Source organism: Opisthocomus hoazin, chromosome 5, assembly GCF_030867145.1.
Source record: "Opisthocomus hoazin isolate bOpiHoa1 chromosome 5, bOpiHoa1.hap1, whole genome shotgun sequence".
NCBI lineage: Eukaryota > Metazoa > Chordata > Aves > Opisthocomiformes > Opisthocomidae > Opisthocomus > Opisthocomus hoazin.
Genome location: NC_134418.1, coordinates 59,689,212 through 59,707,113, shown reverse-complemented (window position 1 = coordinate 59,707,113; position 17,902 = coordinate 59,689,212). Strand labels below are relative to the sequence as shown.

At 44.5% G+C, this 17,902-nt stretch overlaps 1 protein-coding gene across 4 annotated transcripts; it reads right to left on the bottom strand.

Moving 5' to 3' along the window:
* Positions 1 to 1,811: 1,811 nt before the first annotated feature.
* Positions 1,812 to 17,254, bottom strand: TRMT10A (tRNA methyltransferase 10A). Of its 4 annotated transcripts, none has more exons than XM_075421465.1 (8): positions 17,189 to 17,253; positions 15,672 to 15,973; positions 14,498 to 14,660; positions 13,045 to 13,116; positions 12,491 to 12,565; positions 11,338 to 11,487; positions 10,060 to 10,165; positions 1,812 to 1,937 (listed from the first exon to the last, which is right to left on the bottom strand). In XM_075421465.1, exons 2-8 carry the CDS (start codon positions 15,944 to 15,946, stop codon positions 1,921 to 1,923), a joined length of 858 nt encoding a protein of 285 aa, XP_075277580.1. In that variant the 5' UTR covers positions 15,947 to 15,973; positions 17,189 to 17,253; the 3' UTR covers positions 1,812 to 1,920. The 4 variants fall into 4 exon arrangements, with proteins under 4 accessions (XP_075277580.1, XP_075277579.1, XP_075277577.1 ...); XM_075421464.1 differs by lacking the exon at positions 1,812 to 1,937 and adding an exon at positions 4,697 to 6,477 and having other exon boundaries at positions 17,223 to 17,254; XM_075421462.1 differs by lacking the exon at positions 1,812 to 1,937 and adding an exon at positions 4,697 to 6,477.
* Between the last annotated feature and the right edge of the window lie 648 nt (positions 17,255 to 17,902).

The window sequence follows — 17,902 nt, the reverse complement described above, 5'->3', positions numbered from 1 at the left end:
CAGTTGATCACCACCACTTCTCCTGTCTCCAGATATCATTCCCTTAGTCTATGGATCATCACTCTAAAGTGTCCGTTGAGTTCATTTAATCCATGACTTCAGGCTCCATCTGTCGTAATGGTCTTCCGTGGCAGCAGAGGTGATGTGTGGTGGTGGGCGGTCACTTGCTGCATCCAGAGCTCATGGCTGATGTATCTGGTGCGGCCCGTGCCCACAGTCTGCAGGAAATGTTGATCTTGATGAAGTTGCTGGATGCCAGTTGTTGAAAACCAGGTCCAGTTCCATCATCGCTGTGCTCTGCTAGGTTTTCATTGAAAAAGTCCATCCTTCTTTAATCTGGATGATTCTTACTATGCTACTACTGGTACAAAATATAACAATTGTAACAGTGATAACAGACAGTGACACGGTTATTTAACAATTAACTTTATACAATTTATTTATGGACTATTCTCGCCCAAAATTAAATCCCCATGAGGTACACATCGGACTTCCCCATCCTTCCGCATTACCCACCAGGTACACCCAGGTCCTTGAGCAAAAGCAATGCCGCGGACGGGCTTGCCTTTGCCCGAGGCAGGACTGACCCAAACCGTCTTCCCTAACATGTTCCGCACGTGCACTACAGGGACTTTATCCCCTTCTACAGGGCGCTGAGGTTTTGACTGGGCAGGACCAGCCCGGTTGGTGGACCCTCTGGTGTTAACCAACCAGGTGGCCTTTGCTAAATGGGTATCCCAATTTTTGAAAGTCCCACCCCCCCATTGCCCTCAAAGTGGTTTTTAGCAGCCCATTGTAATGTTCGATCTTTCCAGATGCTGGTGCATGGTAGGGGATGTGATACACCCACTCAATACCGTGTTCTTTGGCCCAGGTGTCTATGAGGCTGTTGCGAAAATGAGTCCTGTTGTCCGACTCGATTCTTTCGGGAGTGCCATGTCGCCACAGGACTTGTTTTTCCAGGCCCAGGATGGTATTCCGTGCGGTGGCATGGGGCACAGGGTAGGTTTCCAGCCATCCGGTGGTGGCCTCCACCATTGTGAGCACATAGCACTTGCCTTGGCGGGTTTGTGGCAGTGTGATGTAGTCAATCTGCCAAGCCTCCCCGTATTTATATTTTAGCCATCGTCCTCCATACCACTGAGGCTTTACCTGCTTGGCTTGCTTGATTGCAGCGCATGTCTCACATTCTTGGATAACCTGTGCGATGGTATCCATGGTCAAGTCCACCCCTCGGTCACGAGCCCATCGGTATGTCGCGTCTCTTCCTTGGTGGCCCGAGGTGTCATGGGCCCACCGAGCTATAAAGAGTTCACCCTTATGTTGCCAGTCCAGATCCACCTGAGCCACTTCAATCTTAGCAGCCTGATCTACCTGGTGGTTGTTTTGATGTTCTTCAGTGGTCCGACTCTTAGGGATGTGGGCGTCCACGTGATGGACTTTTACAGCCAACTGCTCTAGCCGAGCAGCAATATCTTGCCACAATGGGGCAGCCCAGATAGGTTTGCCTCTGCGCTGCCAGTTGTTCTTCTTCCATTGCTGCAGCCACCCCCACAAGGCATTGGCCACCATCCAAGAGTCGGTGTAAAGATAGAGCACTGGCCACTTCTCTCGACTGGCAATGTCTAAAGCCAGCTGGATGGCTTTCACCTCGGCAAACTGGCTGGACTCACCTTCTCCCTCGGCAGTTTCCGCGACTTGTCATGTAGGGCTCCATACAGCAGCCTTCCACCTCCGCTGCTTCCCCACAATGCGACAGGACCCATCCGTGAACAGGGCATACTGTTTCTTATCTTCTGGCAGCTGGCTATACAGTGGGGCCTCTTCAGCACGTGTCACCTCCTCCTCTGGCGATGCTCCAAAATCTTTGCCTTCTGGCCAGTCCATGATTACCTCCAGAATTCCTGGGCGACTATTTAACTAACACAGAAAAATGCCTATAACAAAATTTAACAAAATCTAAGAAAGCAGTTTTAACACCTGCTGCTCAGCCCTGCCGTTATCCCTGCCCCACGCTCGGGCGCCAATTTAATGTCTTGGTTTCCGCTGCCGCCGGCAACAAAAGCGCCACGCGGCCGCCCCTCCCCCCGCCAGCGTGCGGAGGAGAATGGAAAGAAAGAGGCAGAAACCGGTGGGTCGGGATAAGGGCAGTTTAACAGAACAGCAAACAGAGGGAAACAGGAACAACAACGATACAGATAAGGAAAAACAGACCCGCTCTCTCGGACCGCACCGGCGCCGCATGCTGCCAAGCCACGAGAGAGTTCCTGCCGCGCCGCCCCCCCCCCCCCCCCGAACCCAGCGTGACGTCACATGGTATGGAATACCGGGCTCTGTATGGCCAGGTGGGGTCAGCCCCCACCCCCCGGCTGTGCCCCTTCCTGGAGTCCGGTGAAAATTAACCCTGTCCTGGCCAAACCCAGGACAATTCTCTAGAAGGAGAAGCTGAAGCAGATTCTTACAATCATGTCAGGGTACAGCAGAGACGGAGAAACTTATAATACTATTCTGGCAAGGCAGCTGCATTTCTTTGTCCTGTAATAAAATTAGATGCCCCATCTTCTGAACTACCACATATCTCTACCCCTAACAGCTGGGAGCCTGCAGTCTTTCAGATCTGTCTGCTGTTACTGAAAACGCTCGGATATGACACTCGTTTGAATGGTCATGCACCCCTGTCAAGTATTTCCAAATGCTTCATGAAGTGCTCAAGTAGCAAACCAATATTCCTGCACAAGCATTTATTTCTATCCCACTTCAGAGAGGTTATTCTGTCACTGCAGATCTGGCCCACTCAATAAATATGTAAAATCTTTGCATTGTGCAGTGAACACAGAAATAAGTGTTATACGCATTATCACGATAACTAAATATAGGCAACTTTTCAGAGCTTTCAAAAAAAACAAAGGTGAGCTCAGGTAGCCATGCAGCCATTTAAAACAATTTCAGTAGGCAGTTAAGAAAAAGAGTAAAAAGCATTAGAATAACAGTGAGTATTATCAACTCTGTAACTTATTCATGGTAGGTAAGTAAAGAACCACTTTAGTTCTACCTGACAAAGGAGAAACACACTAACAGCATCCTCCAACGAAAAAGAATCACGTCAGACACTTGGACTGCACAATTTAATCAAGGTTGAACTGTCTTCCCCAATCCATCCCCCCCCAGCTATGTATTAAATGACAGAACAAAATATGTAACAGGTATACCCTGCAACAAGATAAGGAGAGATTAAAAATACTTAAAAGCCGAATGCCGCACTACAATTAAACAAACTTGAAAGCCACCCTCAGACTCCCATGGTTCCTCACAAATCCCACGATACAGATTTCTGGTCACCTGACAGTTTGCAAACAGTTCCCCTTCACTGCAGGGGTAGGAGGTGCTACTTGGGAGGTCTGTGCCCTTCTTCAGAGAGGCAGCCAGGGACACTCAGGGGTTAAAAAGAAAGGACACAACGCGTGAAACACATCAGAGTATGCACTGCGGGATCAGAGTGAAATACAGCACAAGACCAACACCTCTTGGGATGCTTTTCCCTGGGGTGTCAGCAAAGCGCCATCCTATCAGCCTCCACTTCCACACTGCAGAAAGACATTGGAGAGACAGGAGGACTACCTTCCTGGTCTGTCATGAGGAGTCGCGGCATCACGGCAGGGACCGGAGGTGTCACAAACAGCACAAGCCTTCTTGCTTTTACAAGCTGCCCTCTCAGACTCTCTCACAAACAGGTTTATTTCTTGCACTTGATCTGCTGCTGGGATGATTTTCAAGTCCTCCAACCAATTAAACTGTTTTAATTGATAACTTTACATTGAACTCACTGCAAGAATGGCCCCTTCAGGGCTTCTTGAACTGTCGCTTCTCTCTGAGGACTCCTGCATAGCTGCAGCCGGCTGCCTGAAAGCGAATCACTACTACTCTAGTATGATCGTGTCCTGCACTGGTGATTCCACCAACAGCCAAGCATTGAAAGCATTTAAAGAAGGGTTAGAAATCTCAATGCTGCGAGTCCAGGTCGGCCAAGAACAGCCTTTTCTAGATGGCTGCAGAACTGTAGGATATTGAAAGGCTGAGGACAGCATCAGTAGTCAGAAGGCTGCGCCCATCAAAACGCCAGTCTACTCTCGCTGACTGCTCCATCACACCAATTAGCACATCCCGAGGACAGCATCCTGCAGAGACAGTTCATGACAACAGGCATGTGTTTCAGCCCAATATGACCTGATTAGGTTAGCATGAGCAAAGATGAGGTAAACAGCAGTCATGGCCTACTGGCTAAGGCACCAGTGAGGACAGGAGGACCACGCGACTGAGACAAGCAACGCGTATGAACAGGCAGCAGCTAGTCACCAGGCTGCGGTGACACTGTGGAGTTAGCACTAGGAGCCTTCCAAGAGCGGCACAACGGAGCATCTTTTGCTTCTGTTTCTCCATAGACAGGTAAGCTTCAGATTTGCAACAGCTTGGTTTAAAAACACGCGCATGGGCATGTGTGTTTATCTGATTTCACTGGTAAAGATGTAAGATAGGTTGTGTTTTAAACCAAAGAACAATTCCGTAGGATGCTTTTGGACCCTTGCAGAACATCTCCAAAGTCCCCAGTTTGTCTGTGCAACCTGCTCTTGCACTCTCAAGCCTGAGTAAAGGTGGCAAGCGTATGAAATGGTCTTAAAAAAACCTCAGAGAGACTGAAGAGTCTTAGATCAGGTTTAATAGGTACTATGGGCAGTAACATGCGGAACCTCAGCTGTAAAGATATAACTCCTTGTAATCTCACTGCTTTACACATTTATATCAGAGAACCAGTGTAATAGATGGTAGGTATATTTATGCTGCCATTTTTGTTACAGAAATACAACCAGCAATGCTTTTATGAAAAAGCTGATAAAATTTCTGGAACAGAAATATCACATTTTTGTAAAGCCTAACATAAAAACCCACATTACTTGAGCAACAAACCACCATCCATACCTTCAACAGAAGAAGCTTTTCTGTGGTTATTTAAAAAGTACAGAGCAAAGTGCACTGAGCGTATGAAGTCATAACCAATTGGTTGCCAGTCCCTTACAGACCATAGGGACCTGCAGGGATCCCACTTCTAGTCTCCACTTGAAAGCAGTAACAACAGAGGGAGGAATAAAAACGGGTACAAGCCAAGTCATATCTGGATCAGCCCTCTGATTCCAGCTCAGCCAACACGAACAGTTATGAGGGTATGTTCTTACGCTCTTCAGCTGACGTGCGTGAAAGCTGCACTTGTTCAGAAGCTGCAACTCCCTGGCTAGTCCCTGTGGAAGAAAGGCTCACAGGGTGAAGCCACACTTCCAAGGTGTCCATTTCAGTACTCTATAAAAGCACTTATGTCAGTTAGAAAGAAGCTGAATCAGAACATCCAGCCAAGTCTGAGATAATTACTTCTTTTTTGTTTTCCAAAAGGAAAAATATTTGACAGACAAGACAACACATACAGGATTACGTGATTAAACAGGTACACTGAAACTGAGTAAGCGACTTGTAAGAAAGAGTTCCTGTCTCCTGGTATTGGTCTGAGGCTGTGTGATAAATTTTGCTAAGAGGATCAAGAAGTAATTAAAAGTGATGGTGTCAACTCAACCTGCACCGCGTGCCAGTCAAGGCACATGATTTTCACTTGTGCAGACATCCATCCCACTCAAGCTGAAGTATAAAGCATTGGCTTAACCTCAAACTCGTATTTCATCTACTGACCCCAGCTAACTAAACAGGGTGTACAAATCAGTGTGGCTCAGCTGATAAAGGCAATATAGTTGCTTGTGATTGTCTGTTGAGGTGCTCAGGAAAACTAGAATTTTTGTTTGAGTGCTCATGCACACTTTGCAATAGACATTAGCAGTACAGGTTTTGAGGTCACAGGAATGCCCGTCATTCACAGCTTCTAAGAAAACTCAGAGCAGAAATGGAGAAGAATGCACACATTAAAATAGTAACTACTAATGCTCTTGGGTAATACACCCAATTTGGTATGTATAAAATATAATATTAAAAAAATCAAATAGCTTCCTTGGGAAACAAAATAAATTCTGCATTTGCCATTCATTTATTTTTTATAAAAAAGCTATTTATATGGAAGCTTCAGGATAAAAAAACCTGTATTTGTCTTTACCCTTTATGTCCAGAAACAGCTCTGGGCCAACTATGAAACTACCGAGCATTGAGACAATTCAGTATCACAAGGGCAGCAGGTGGTCTTCGGAGCACAGCTACTTCACATCCCAGTTTTATCCCACAAACCACGTGTCTCATCTTTCCCACTGTGTCATTCTGAAGCCTAGCTGCTGTCCGAGTCATTGTCTGTATCTTCTTTTCCAGACAGGGCACGTTTGGATGAATTGTTGGCTTCTCCCAAAGCAACAGCGCCTTTCCTCTGTGGCAAGACACTGAAAAAGGCCTCCTTCCAGTCTCTCTTCTCCAGGTATGCAAGGATGATCTCAAACACTGCAACATCAAGAAAGACCATCAGCTCTCTTACAGGGAGATAAGCGCACTGCTGATAGGAACACACACCCAAATCCACCTTTACAGAGGTTTACACACTTTCGGTTGTAGCATCTTCAGAGTAAAGCTGATGAAGTACAGGCAGAAGACAAGGCAATTCTGCTACTTCTGCAGTCTAAACCCAAGCACGCTTTGAGTCTCCAGCTGTAAGGCAAGTTACTACAGCAGTGCTTTACTGCAGCGGCTCCAGTTTGAGTTAATTCCTCTCAGGGACAGAGAGCAATGTCCCCCCAGGTACTTCAGGTCTCACCCGTGCCTTCTATGCAGGCACCAATGCTTTCCCATGTTTGACAGGAATACCACCGTGGATGCACTTTAACGACGACTTTGTCCCTTTCCCAACACATGGACAGCCCAGTCTTCCTAAAACCTGCTATACTTAGGCTTCTCTTTCATTCCCATCTGAACTTACAGCAAAAGTCCTTATTAGTCTCCAATTCTGTCACCCTTTCTTGCTGTTTCTATTTATGCTAACCATACAGTCACCCTACTTCTCCTGTTTCAGGTCCCGAAACCTTCCCTGGGTGACAATAGCTCCAAATGGCGTTATATACAAAATTAATTGGTAAATTTTTATTTAGAAAAATCCCAGGCTTTCCAAAAACCCTCTCAACACAGACTGTGGCTCAGCAGCAGCAGGGAAGGCAGGAGGAGGCCCTATGGCTGGCGAGTAAGCCAGACTCAAGATGACAAATCTGGGACAGAGGGGTGGCTCCCCAAACTTGGGGCTACAGGAATAGTGCTAACACTGCTGGAGAATGCTGACTTCAAAGAATGCACTCAGCAGAAGCGTTCTCGATGCCAAGCGACAGCATATGAGAAAGGATCAAAGGAGCTGTGGAGGGAAAAAAAAACCTTACAGAGGGTTAGGGAGGCGTTCAGAAAGGGAGAAGGAGCACGGATCTAATACTCGCCAAGAGTCAAGTTACAGAAAAGTGTCAAGAGGTTTCCTAGATGCAGGTTTACTGGACAGCCAGCTGCTCTCTGTGACACTGATACTGAAGAGTTGGCCATTGCACTAGGCAGGTTATTCACCTGAAATGTACTGTGAAGGTATGAGCTCTCAAATGACTATATCAATAGCACTGGAAGTTACTGTAGAAAGCATCTGTGGTAAAACCGCTGGCTTAAGAGACAAGAAGAGTATAAGCAGCATGTTTGTTTCTTCTTTGTTTTGGAACTTCCTTTATCTGCATACTAAAGTCAGAACTGACAGATAAAGAGTGGCTTCCACAGGAGAACACAGGCTTCTATGATGGGCTTCAACAGCAACAAAAATACTATGTAAGGACAGAAAAAGGCAGTGGGAACAGTCAGTAGAAATCATTGTAGACTGGAATGGAGCAACATCATCCCTGCAATATACATTACAAACTCTTAGCCTTGGAATACAAACATGAACAGAAGGAAACAAACTCTCTCAGCTACACTTAACAGTTGTGTTTTGCAATAGTGTTTTACACAGATCTCAAATCTTCCAAGTTTTAAAATTCCAGATCAAGTTAAAAAAAAAAAAAATTCTCATCTTACACCTTGTCAGTTTTCTAGCATCAAATACTCCACCCATACGTGTGTTCCTCATGTCATTTTAACACGGCAATGCAGGCACTGAACTGCCTGAGCAAATATATGGAGACCCAATCCCAAGAGAGAAGGATTATAGGTAAGTAAAAACCAACAAGCGAATTCCACTGTTAACGACATTCTAATCTCCCACCACCAGAGGGCCCACCTAATTAAAGCCCCTCAAAGACTGACAAGGCAGTTCAGAAAGAGTTTCTTCTTCTCCAGGCCTTTCCAAATTCACAACTATCAAAAGCAGTTCCACAGGGACCAGGCCGGTCCCACAGTCTCATCTGGCAAGCCCTGTACTGTACTTTGCAAGCTTCAGCTTCTGTACCAAGGGTGGGAACCCAGAGCCCAGAATAACCAAATCAAAACAGAAAGGGTTACACAAAGCAGTGAGGTCGATGTATTTACAGGAAAATACAGAAGTTCACTGCAAATATCCTTCTCACCTACACAAAATACATGAGATTTGAGAGTCAGCTTGATTCTGTCTACCTTACCCACGCCAAGTTCATCTCCTGTGAAAGTTGTCTTTTTGGATTTAGGTTGTAAGCTATTATGGTTAGAGTACACACCAGCGCCTTTATTACAACTGTTAAAGGTACCTCTACTTCTGGTGGTGGTCGAGTTGTATTTATTTTCCTGCCCAAAAATCTTAAGCAAAATACTGCTATAGTATAAACTTTGGCTTAAAAAGGGTCAGTGTGTTAAGAGCCTTCCAGCTGCAATTTGAAAATGTTTAGAAGGGCAATGGAAGACAAGCTCATGCAAAATGAAACCTCAGCAACTAAACTGCAGTGGAATCAGTGCCTAAAAGTCTGGCACAAGAAACACACACATGACCATTAGGCAGATAAATGAAAGCCTCAATGCAAGTGACCCAATTTATACCCAGTGCTCAAACATGTAGAAGACTGCCTCCAGAAATGCTGACGCTAGAGGTCAGTATAAGATTACTGCAGAAAAACTCCAGCAGAAAGCTACAGCTATCATACCTTTTGAAGAATAACACACCAAGTCCTATTCTTGTCTATATAAAGCAACGTTTAAAGATCAAGTTTTAGAAACATGTAAAATATTAGAAATACATGGGATTTGATCATTTTTAATTCCAGTGATATACTATATTCTCCTCCATGTTTAAATAATCTTTATTATCATGCAAATACACACCTCATCACTCAATGGCATTTTAAGAAAATAAAGTTATAATCGAGCAATGTGTTACATAATAAAATAAATTTGGAATAAAATGAGGTAAGATAAAATAAAAGAACCTGCAGTGGGGAAAAATAAAGACGTGGACACCATGTCAAAAATTTCCATAAAGGTCTGAGTAGGCTCCTCAATGCATGTATTTTTGTTTAATGACACAAAGATAATCTAATAATAGAACTGAAAGTTTAAAAGGAGTGGGATTCAAGGCTTGGTTAAGCAATTGTATACGTCAATCAGAACCAGGAAAGCGGGTAAAAATACAGTTACAAAAACTCAGCGCACTGAGTACTGCAGATATCAAATGAGGCAAGTCTACAGGTACCTCAGCAGTTACGGCTCAACAAAGCCATCCAAAGAGGTGAAAACATCACACACATTTATCCTCCCCTGGGATAAAACACATGGGATAGTTTCCAACATTTTACTCACTTATACACTGAGCCTGGAAACAAGACCAGGATTGTAAGAATGCCACAATTACTCATGGGACAAGTCAACAGATGAGGAGGTGCACTTCTAAGCGGCTAAGACACCATCCTTTACATTTAATCATATATAAAATATTTAAAGGTCAGAGCAATTACTGTATCCCAAAGGCGAGTAGATTCAACAAATACCAGCATAATAAACTAAGAATTAGGTATCTGCACTACAGTGCACATTTCAAAGGTTCAAATTCCAAACATCACAGGTATATTCTATAATAACGTCATTATTTTGTGGTTTAAAACTTACCGTGATTAACAGCTAGCACTTTCCGACTGTTCATCTTCACAAAATTGCCAAGCGGGAGCTGTGCATGACCAATTCCCTGCTCTACAGCTTTTTTGTAAGTAATTCCCTGGGGAAGAGACACCAAAACAACTGGACTGTTAATCGTTTCATATCAGCCCATAGATTACCACAACTACCATTTTCTGGCAAGAGTTTTGCCAATGCTGCCATGATCCTGCTTTAGAAGATATTTACAAAAAGAAACTTCTGCCAGTTAGACAGTACCTGCTTCAGTGGCTACCTTTGGAAAACTTACTGCTTTGAATATCTGTCATGCTGTGATGTATGGTCAAAAGGATCATAAATAAAACTTGTTCATGCAGCTGCAGCTCTACATGTCAGCTATAGCCTGTTTTAAAGGCGAGTTTATGCTTAAGTACAAAGTTACCCTGATTGCAGTAACTGGGTATTTTTTGAGAGGAAGAGTAAAGGGTAAATAAATTTTGTTTCCTTTTTTCAACCTGGCAACTCCTGTGCCCAAGACAAGCAAAAAAAGCCTTTAAAACTGTGTAAACACTTTATATCATAATGACTACGTAAAGGATCTGCTTTAGCTCCCTCCTAGTCTTTAACTGTGGACTAACGACTGCTGAAGTATCATTTGGTAAGGCTGAAGGATCCATCCCTCTTTTCAGCATCACATTGAAATATTAAACATGTCACTAGAAATTACATAGGAGTATCTTTGAAGAAAAGCAGTAACAGTGCTTTGATTTCCCAGCTGAATTCTCTATGACATTGCAGGTCCACGCAGCACGATCCCACATACAGGTATAGAACCAGATCCCTGAGGTATGTGTGTTACTTAGCCAAGTTCTGACAAGCAAACTTATTAAAAAGGACATCCAAGACTCAATCGCTGTTCTTCATCTATATTTGGGCACGTGCACATACGAGCACGCGCACACAAGTGCATGCACAGAAACCAAACCCTTCTGTCTGAAAATACAACCCTCAGTAAGCTGAGCAGTGTTATTCATTCTGTTCCTATATTTAAAATGAAACGATAAAAATCCTAAAAAGTTCAGCATATCTGCACTCTGGAACACAAGCCACCGCTACCACCATGAGGGTTTTTTTTTCCCCATTTCTTTGAAATTTTTTTTAAGTAAGTCTTTTTTGAAGAAGTTTTCTTGTTATTTATTTTTTTTTAGGTTATATATGTAACAGCAGTCATGTCAAGTAAGGTGCTAAAAAACAAACAAAAAAACCCTGTAAAGAAACGGACCCGCAGCTTACCTTGTGGTGATTGTGATCCACCAGTCCTCCAATCACATAGGCTTTCTTCTCATCAAGCTCGCTGAGAATCTCCGGGGAATCTGAGGTAAGATATACTAAGTCTTCTTTCTTCATTAGCTCACTATAGTGCTCTGTTCTAATTTGGATGTCCTCAAGAAAAGGTAGTTAAAAGAAGTTACATTCAGCTGATGAATTGCTGGGCAAGCTTTTACAGTTCCAAGACGGAATCAGCAAAAATACATCCAATAGTACGCAGTTATTCCACATCCCTCAGTCATGTTTAAGTACATGCCACAGTGCAGATTTGACTTCTGCACAAACAATCCACAGTCCCTACAGCACTGACTTGTAAAAATCCTCAGGAAATTTTACGAAACCTGAAAAGAACTTTATAAATCTTTAAGTTTTTGTGATTCCCTTCAAATGTTACCATGTTTCTCCTAGGGATCCAAATAATTTTCAAGTCCACCTTTTTTAAAAAAAGCAAAACCAGAAGTAAATGCTTAGTTAACATTACTTGTTTGATAAGAGAGGTTTATGCTATGCTTTTGCAAAGCAGCTATCGCACAAGACATGCTGAAAGCAGAACTGTTTACAGAAAGTGCTCTTCATTTGAAGTTGTTGGAATACTGGTTTAACAGCAAGTCACAAGGAAAACCAATGTGAGTTTGACCATCAGACAAGCTACTTCTCTAAAGAACGCTTCTGTATTGAGAGGCAACATAATGGAAGTGAAGGTGCACACAAGAGAATCACATCACGACTTCAAAGTCTTGTTTTTCCCCAAGAAAAAAAGAGCACTGTCAAGACAGATGACTGCCAGAGCTGCCTAAATCAAGTAATCTTGCTTAGTCTATAAGAGAATTGAATCCGTTCAATAAAAACAGGCAAAAATGGATGCATGTGGAGTTTTTCAAGCAAAAATCAAACCTAGATTCAAGACAAGCAGTCTTTGGCTTATTTAAGTTAAACTACTACTAAAGCACAAACAGCCAGACTATTTCTAATATGCTACTGCTCCGGTGTCTTAGAAAAATCCACATGGAAAAAGCATGGGTCCTTCACAACTAACAATCTAGTTAGCAACTATAATCAAGACTTCATTTTTTTTTTTTTTTTTTTTTTTTTTTAACAGAAATAGTGAATTATTCACCTTCCAGTTCACCCATCCTTTATCATTTTCATTCATGTTGCTCTTCAACTGTCCCCCATGGCTGGTCAAGTAAAACTTTGAAAAGAACAAACAAGAGGTACAAAATACTGAAGTGTTAATACGCCAATGTGTTTCCTCTCTGTACAAGACTTTTTCTACCCTTAACTATTAGCTAAAAGTCTTAATTACTTTTTAGCTGAAAGTGGTACTAAGACCATATTCTTACAGTTAGTGACACATTTAAAAGACAAATATGCACTTATAGTCACTTTTTTTTTTTAATCTGTCACAGATAAAACTGAGTATCAACAGTATTTTAGTGGCACGCCAGTATCTGGCACTCTTCATCTGCATGAACATACTTTTTCACATATATGGCGATTTTTATAACACGTGGGTTAAAAATTAATCTATTACAATAGAAGTAATTTTCTTACTAAAAAGAGGCAGCTTAATTTTTTTCTCCTACAGTTCTCACCACTTTGGTCACAGCCGCCTTTCTCATATGCTTTGTACATGGCAGTACAGTCAGTGCTCAGTTTGCTTAAACATACCTGCACAGGATGAAAGGCTTTACGGTTTTCTGCATAACATCTCTGAATTTGCTTGTGAAGCTTCTTAACATCCTGTATACAACACAATTTGTTGTTACATAGTCCTTCAGACAGACCACCACAAAATGCTTTACCATGAGCCAGTCAGAAGCTAAAGAGAGAAAAAGGAAGCTTTTAACTGGCAAAAGGGACTGCTGACAGAGAGTGGACATCAGACCCTGAGAGAAAAACATCCACTGTGAAGGTATTATGCTGACAAGGAAACACACACATCTTTCACAAAGTGTATTTAGACACCTCTATGCATGTACTTGATTTGCATTGTTCAGGAAACAAACAAAACTCATAAACAAAAATCACAGAGATTTAATGATCCGTAATAACATACTCAAAATTAATCTGAGGAATCAAGCAGATTTATCATTGTGATAATACTCAGTCTTTCACCCACCAGAAAACCCTGAGAATATACAGTTTATGTTTAAGAAAATGAAATATGCATATTTAACCTGAAGAACCCCAGAACAATGCAAATAATTTAGTGGTTGGCTCCAGCATTTTGACCTGACAATTTGGACAACAGTTAACTAGTACTACTTGAAATGCGGCAGACTTAACTTCTAGCCAGTTATGGTTTTTGTAAGGTACATTACACAGCTTTATTCTCAGTGCCCCAAAAGCAGTGTTTTGTAAATATAACCAATTCCCATTTTAAAATGAAACACCATTATATTGCTTTGATTCATGTAGTGCTTTGAGAACGTTTTGATATCTCCAAAGGATTTCAAGTAAACTAGACTTCATCACTACAACACTGCAGTGCAAGTTTTTACAGACATTAGAGAAAGCGTCTAATGAACCCCATTGGTAAAGGCCACAACCCTGATCACACTGATCTTTCTCATATTTACCTATCCTGCAATCATCTCACCTGTTCTTTCATCCATTCTAAAATTTTAGAGACGGGCTGAACAGTGTCCTCCTGTCCCTACTGCCTCTCATGTGACTGAGAGAAAAAGTTCATAATGCTCAAAATCCTTATTTCCACAGACAGTGACCAACGCAGCTGGGAGCCTCAGGTCCACTTTGAAAGAGAAAGTAACTGGATGTGGCATTTGCAGCCCCTCTGGCAAAACCATTCTGAGGCAGACTGCATCTAACGTCATGGTGAACACGAGACACAAACTGTTGCTATATTCCTGTCTTGGGAATCAAACTGACTTACCACTTCTCCATGAAGGCAAACAAAATCTTTGGCAAGCTTATATAAAGGTACATTCCAAACCCTAAAAAATTCAGCAACTGATGTGAGCAGGTCTGGGAGTCATCATAATCTTAAACATGCTAACTGTTCTCTGAAAGCTGCCCTCCAGCTTTTGTGCTCTGACCTTGCATCAATGATGCCACCGGGAAACCCTTCAACTTTTATTTGTGATGGGTAAGATTCTTTTACCTTTAGCATCATCAAGTCATCAAAGCTGCAGTCCACAATGAGGCGAAGCGTACTAGGAACAACTTCCCTTCGCATACACTTTCTGTTGTTCCCTTCGCTATTGGAGTCCACTTTTGACTGACGTTCCAGTTTCCTCTTCTGGCGCTTTTCTTTTCGTTTCTGCCTAAATAAACAAACAAATCTTCAAAAAGAGCTGTCAAATCTGCTGAGGTACATGTTATGCACATAAATGCATACTTCTATGATCGAGGCGATTGTCCCATGACTGGAAGTTTAAACTTATCCTGTTGCTTGCATTTATGCTAGGCTGATACCAGGACAAAACACATACCTCGTCTCTGTGAAGTTCTGGATGTACCTCCACAAATTCAACAAAGTCAACAGTGGCAGTCTCACGGATTTAAGGGTGTTTTGAGTCAGGTCTGACTGATAACAGAAACCACCAAAAAGATTGCCAAAATTGCAGTATCAGAATCAGAATGTGGAAGGCAATTTACCTCCTGTTCCATTGAACAGTTTTTCAAACAGGTTTCTGAAGCAATTGTTTCTCCCCCCTGTTCCCCCCGACGGGAGCAGGGAGTTGGGAGATCAAATTTCAGGGACTGCAACTTTAACAGCCACTGTCTAGGGAAGGAACAGTTCGCATTCAGCAGGACAAGGATAAACCAAACCAGCCCATTTGCAGATATGCTTTCTCTCAACAACAGTACAATACAGAAGCTTACCACCTTCCAAAACTATTTTAACAGATAAGTCAACAGAACTTCTAGCACAGCATTTCTTTTGCCAAAAGAAATTCCTTTTCTTCACTGCCTTTGTAAGATTCACCAAGTCTCGACACCACCAGGGAAAGAGGGCGCAAGCCCATGCCAAAAGGAACAAGGCCGTATGTTATTTTTTCCTTCTGACAAGCCAAACACTTGCAGGTTTGAATCCCTCCTGATACCCTCCTTAAGTTAAACTTCTAGCCTGAAGAGAGGATGCTTACTTTTATAGCTTCTTCATATGTAGGCGCAGTAGCCTGTGACTACTGCTTTAAACCTGGCATGGGAGAAAACTGGTTCAACTGCCTTGATTCGCTGAAGCGATTTACGTGCAAATTCTGCTGACACACTGTTATTACTAGCACTAACTACGACACATGATCCTAGGAAAGCCATTTTGCAAACCCTACCTCCGTAGATCTTTCTGTTCTTCCCACTGTTTCTGCTTCAATAGTTTCTTCCTTTGCCTCTTGGACATGGGCTCGAGGCATTCTTCCTTGTCTGAGCCTGCCTCCTGTCTCTCTACTGGATTGTCACCCAACTTCACCTTTCCTTCCACGTCAGGAGCTTGAGGGGACATAGCATCTTCCGTTGGCACCTCTGGACCTTCTCTAGGTGTTTCTGAAGACATTAGCTTTTGGTTGGGTTTACCAACTCGTTCTATAGCATGTGATAAATATTTCATCAAAAGCCCGCTTTTCGCTCACCAGTTCTGTAAGAAACAAAACAACAGTATCAGCGTTATTAAGCAGAAGTCCAATTAGAACAAATATCACTCTACACCTACTGTGAACCTGAATAAAGAAAAAATAATAGATAAGAGACAGCCTTCATTTGTTTAAAGCTAGGTTAGTATCTCTGCAAACAGTAACATAGAAACACCAGAGAGATTATAACCTGTATTCAGATCGTGTCTAAAACTCTGCCTGCTATATCTGCAGCTATTCAACAGCTTCCAGTCAAAAACTTTGTGAAAACATAATTGCATATAAGTAAGGAATCATACTGGGCTAAACGTAAAAGAAAAAACATTAGCAGCACTATTCCATGTATGCAAACTAATCTCAAACACACAAACCGCAAAAATTAAGGAGGTATCTGGTGATCTACCTATGGCAGCATGTTAGGGAAGTACGATTTTAGAAAGATACATTTCGTTGAAAAAAAAAGTGCAAACAAGCTGTACACCTTCAAAATTAATTTTTTTTCTTCTGAGAACCCAAGACACTGGCCAACCACTGCCGCTGGCCACCGCCAGTGGGCAAAGCACAGCAAGGCAGGGGATGAGCAGACTAAACCATTACTCGGCAAAACGTCCTGCCCTCTCCTCCTCAGGGGCAAGCGCCACTCTCCCACGCTGGCAGCGACCCCGTGCTCACAGCCGCGCCCCTCGCCACAGGCGGTCACTGCGCGGGAGCGGCTGCACCCGCGGAGCCGCCGCGCCGCAGCAGCCAGGCCCCGGGCTCCCGCGGCAGCCGGGAACACACGAAACGCCAGAAGGCCCCAAGCGCTCCGGCCGGCGCACCCCGCTCTCCCTGCCGGGGGGCGTCACAACACGAGGACCCCGCAGCCACCACAGCGTGCCCCGGGTTCTCCGCAGACCTCTTTGCGCGTACATACAGACACATACACGCGGGCGCACGCACAGCTACAAATACACGCAGCGACCTACACAGGCGTCACACATACACGAGCACGCGCGCCATTTTCGCTCGCGCTCCGCATCGCCCGCTAACCCAGAGGGGCGGGCCGGGACCCCACAGGCGGCGGCGGCAACGGCAGCCGCAGCGACAGCCGGGCGTTACGGGGGCGGACATTTTCCCCTCCCTCCCTGTGAGGAAACCCGAGCCCGACCCCCAGCTTCCCCTCCCCCGCCCCTCAAGGGGTAACGGACGCGGCGGGGGGGGGGGGGGGCAGCGCAACGTACCCGCGAGGCGCCCCGCGCGCGGAACGACACCCACCGCACACCCCGCCGCCACGACTTCAAATCCCGGCAAGCAGCGGGCGGCGGTCACGTGGCGCTAGCGGGTCCCGCCCCGGCGCGGAGGGCGGAAGCCGCGCGACACGGCGGTACGAAGGGACGGGCGCCGGGGCCGCCGCTATGGCAGCCGAGCCTGCGAGGGAGGGAGGGAGGGCGGGCGGCGCGGTGCCCTGGCCAGGCTGCAGGGCCTTGAGGGCCCCCCTGGGAGGCGGGCGCACGGGGGAGCCGCTTTGCCGTGAACCCGGCCGGGGCAGGCTGATGGCCCTGCTGCGGACCCAGCCGCGGGGGAAGCGGCGTGACACCTCCCTGAGGGCTGCGGCCCCTCCAAGGGGTGAAGAGGAGCCAGAAGCGAGAAAATCGTGTTTTTGTCTGGTGGTTCTGGTGACGCCTCCGAGCTCACGCAGGGGCCAGCGAAGTATTTTTAAGTGGTGAACATTTCTCAGGGCGGATTTCTACCTTCAAAGGTCCCTCAGCAGTGCCATGTTCCCTCCGCCCCCTAAAAAGGGGTACGCGCCTTCACCCTTTGTATTTTTAAAGGCCACCGACAAGTAGCATTCTAAACTCTAGTGTCCGTACTCGGCGAAGGGCGATGTTCTTTCGCCTGCAGATAACTTCATGAAAGAATGCTGCCCTGCCACAGGAGTCAGTTATGGAGACCGA

Excerpts from the sequence above, each read along its gene's own strand:
- TRMT10A (XM_075421464.1), bottom strand. The coding sequence starts at position 15,946 with ATGAAATATTTATCACATGCTATAGAACGAGTTGGTAAACCCAACCAA. Across the intron at positions 13,117-14,497 it reads ATGACTTGATGATGCTAAAG|GATGTTAAGAAGCTTCACAA; the intron begins GTAAAAGAATCT and ends TGTTGTATACAG. Across the intron at positions 6,478-10,059 it reads AGTGCTAGCTGTTAATCACG|TGTTTGAGATCATCCTTGCA; the intron begins GTAAGTTTTAAA and ends TTGATGTTGCAG.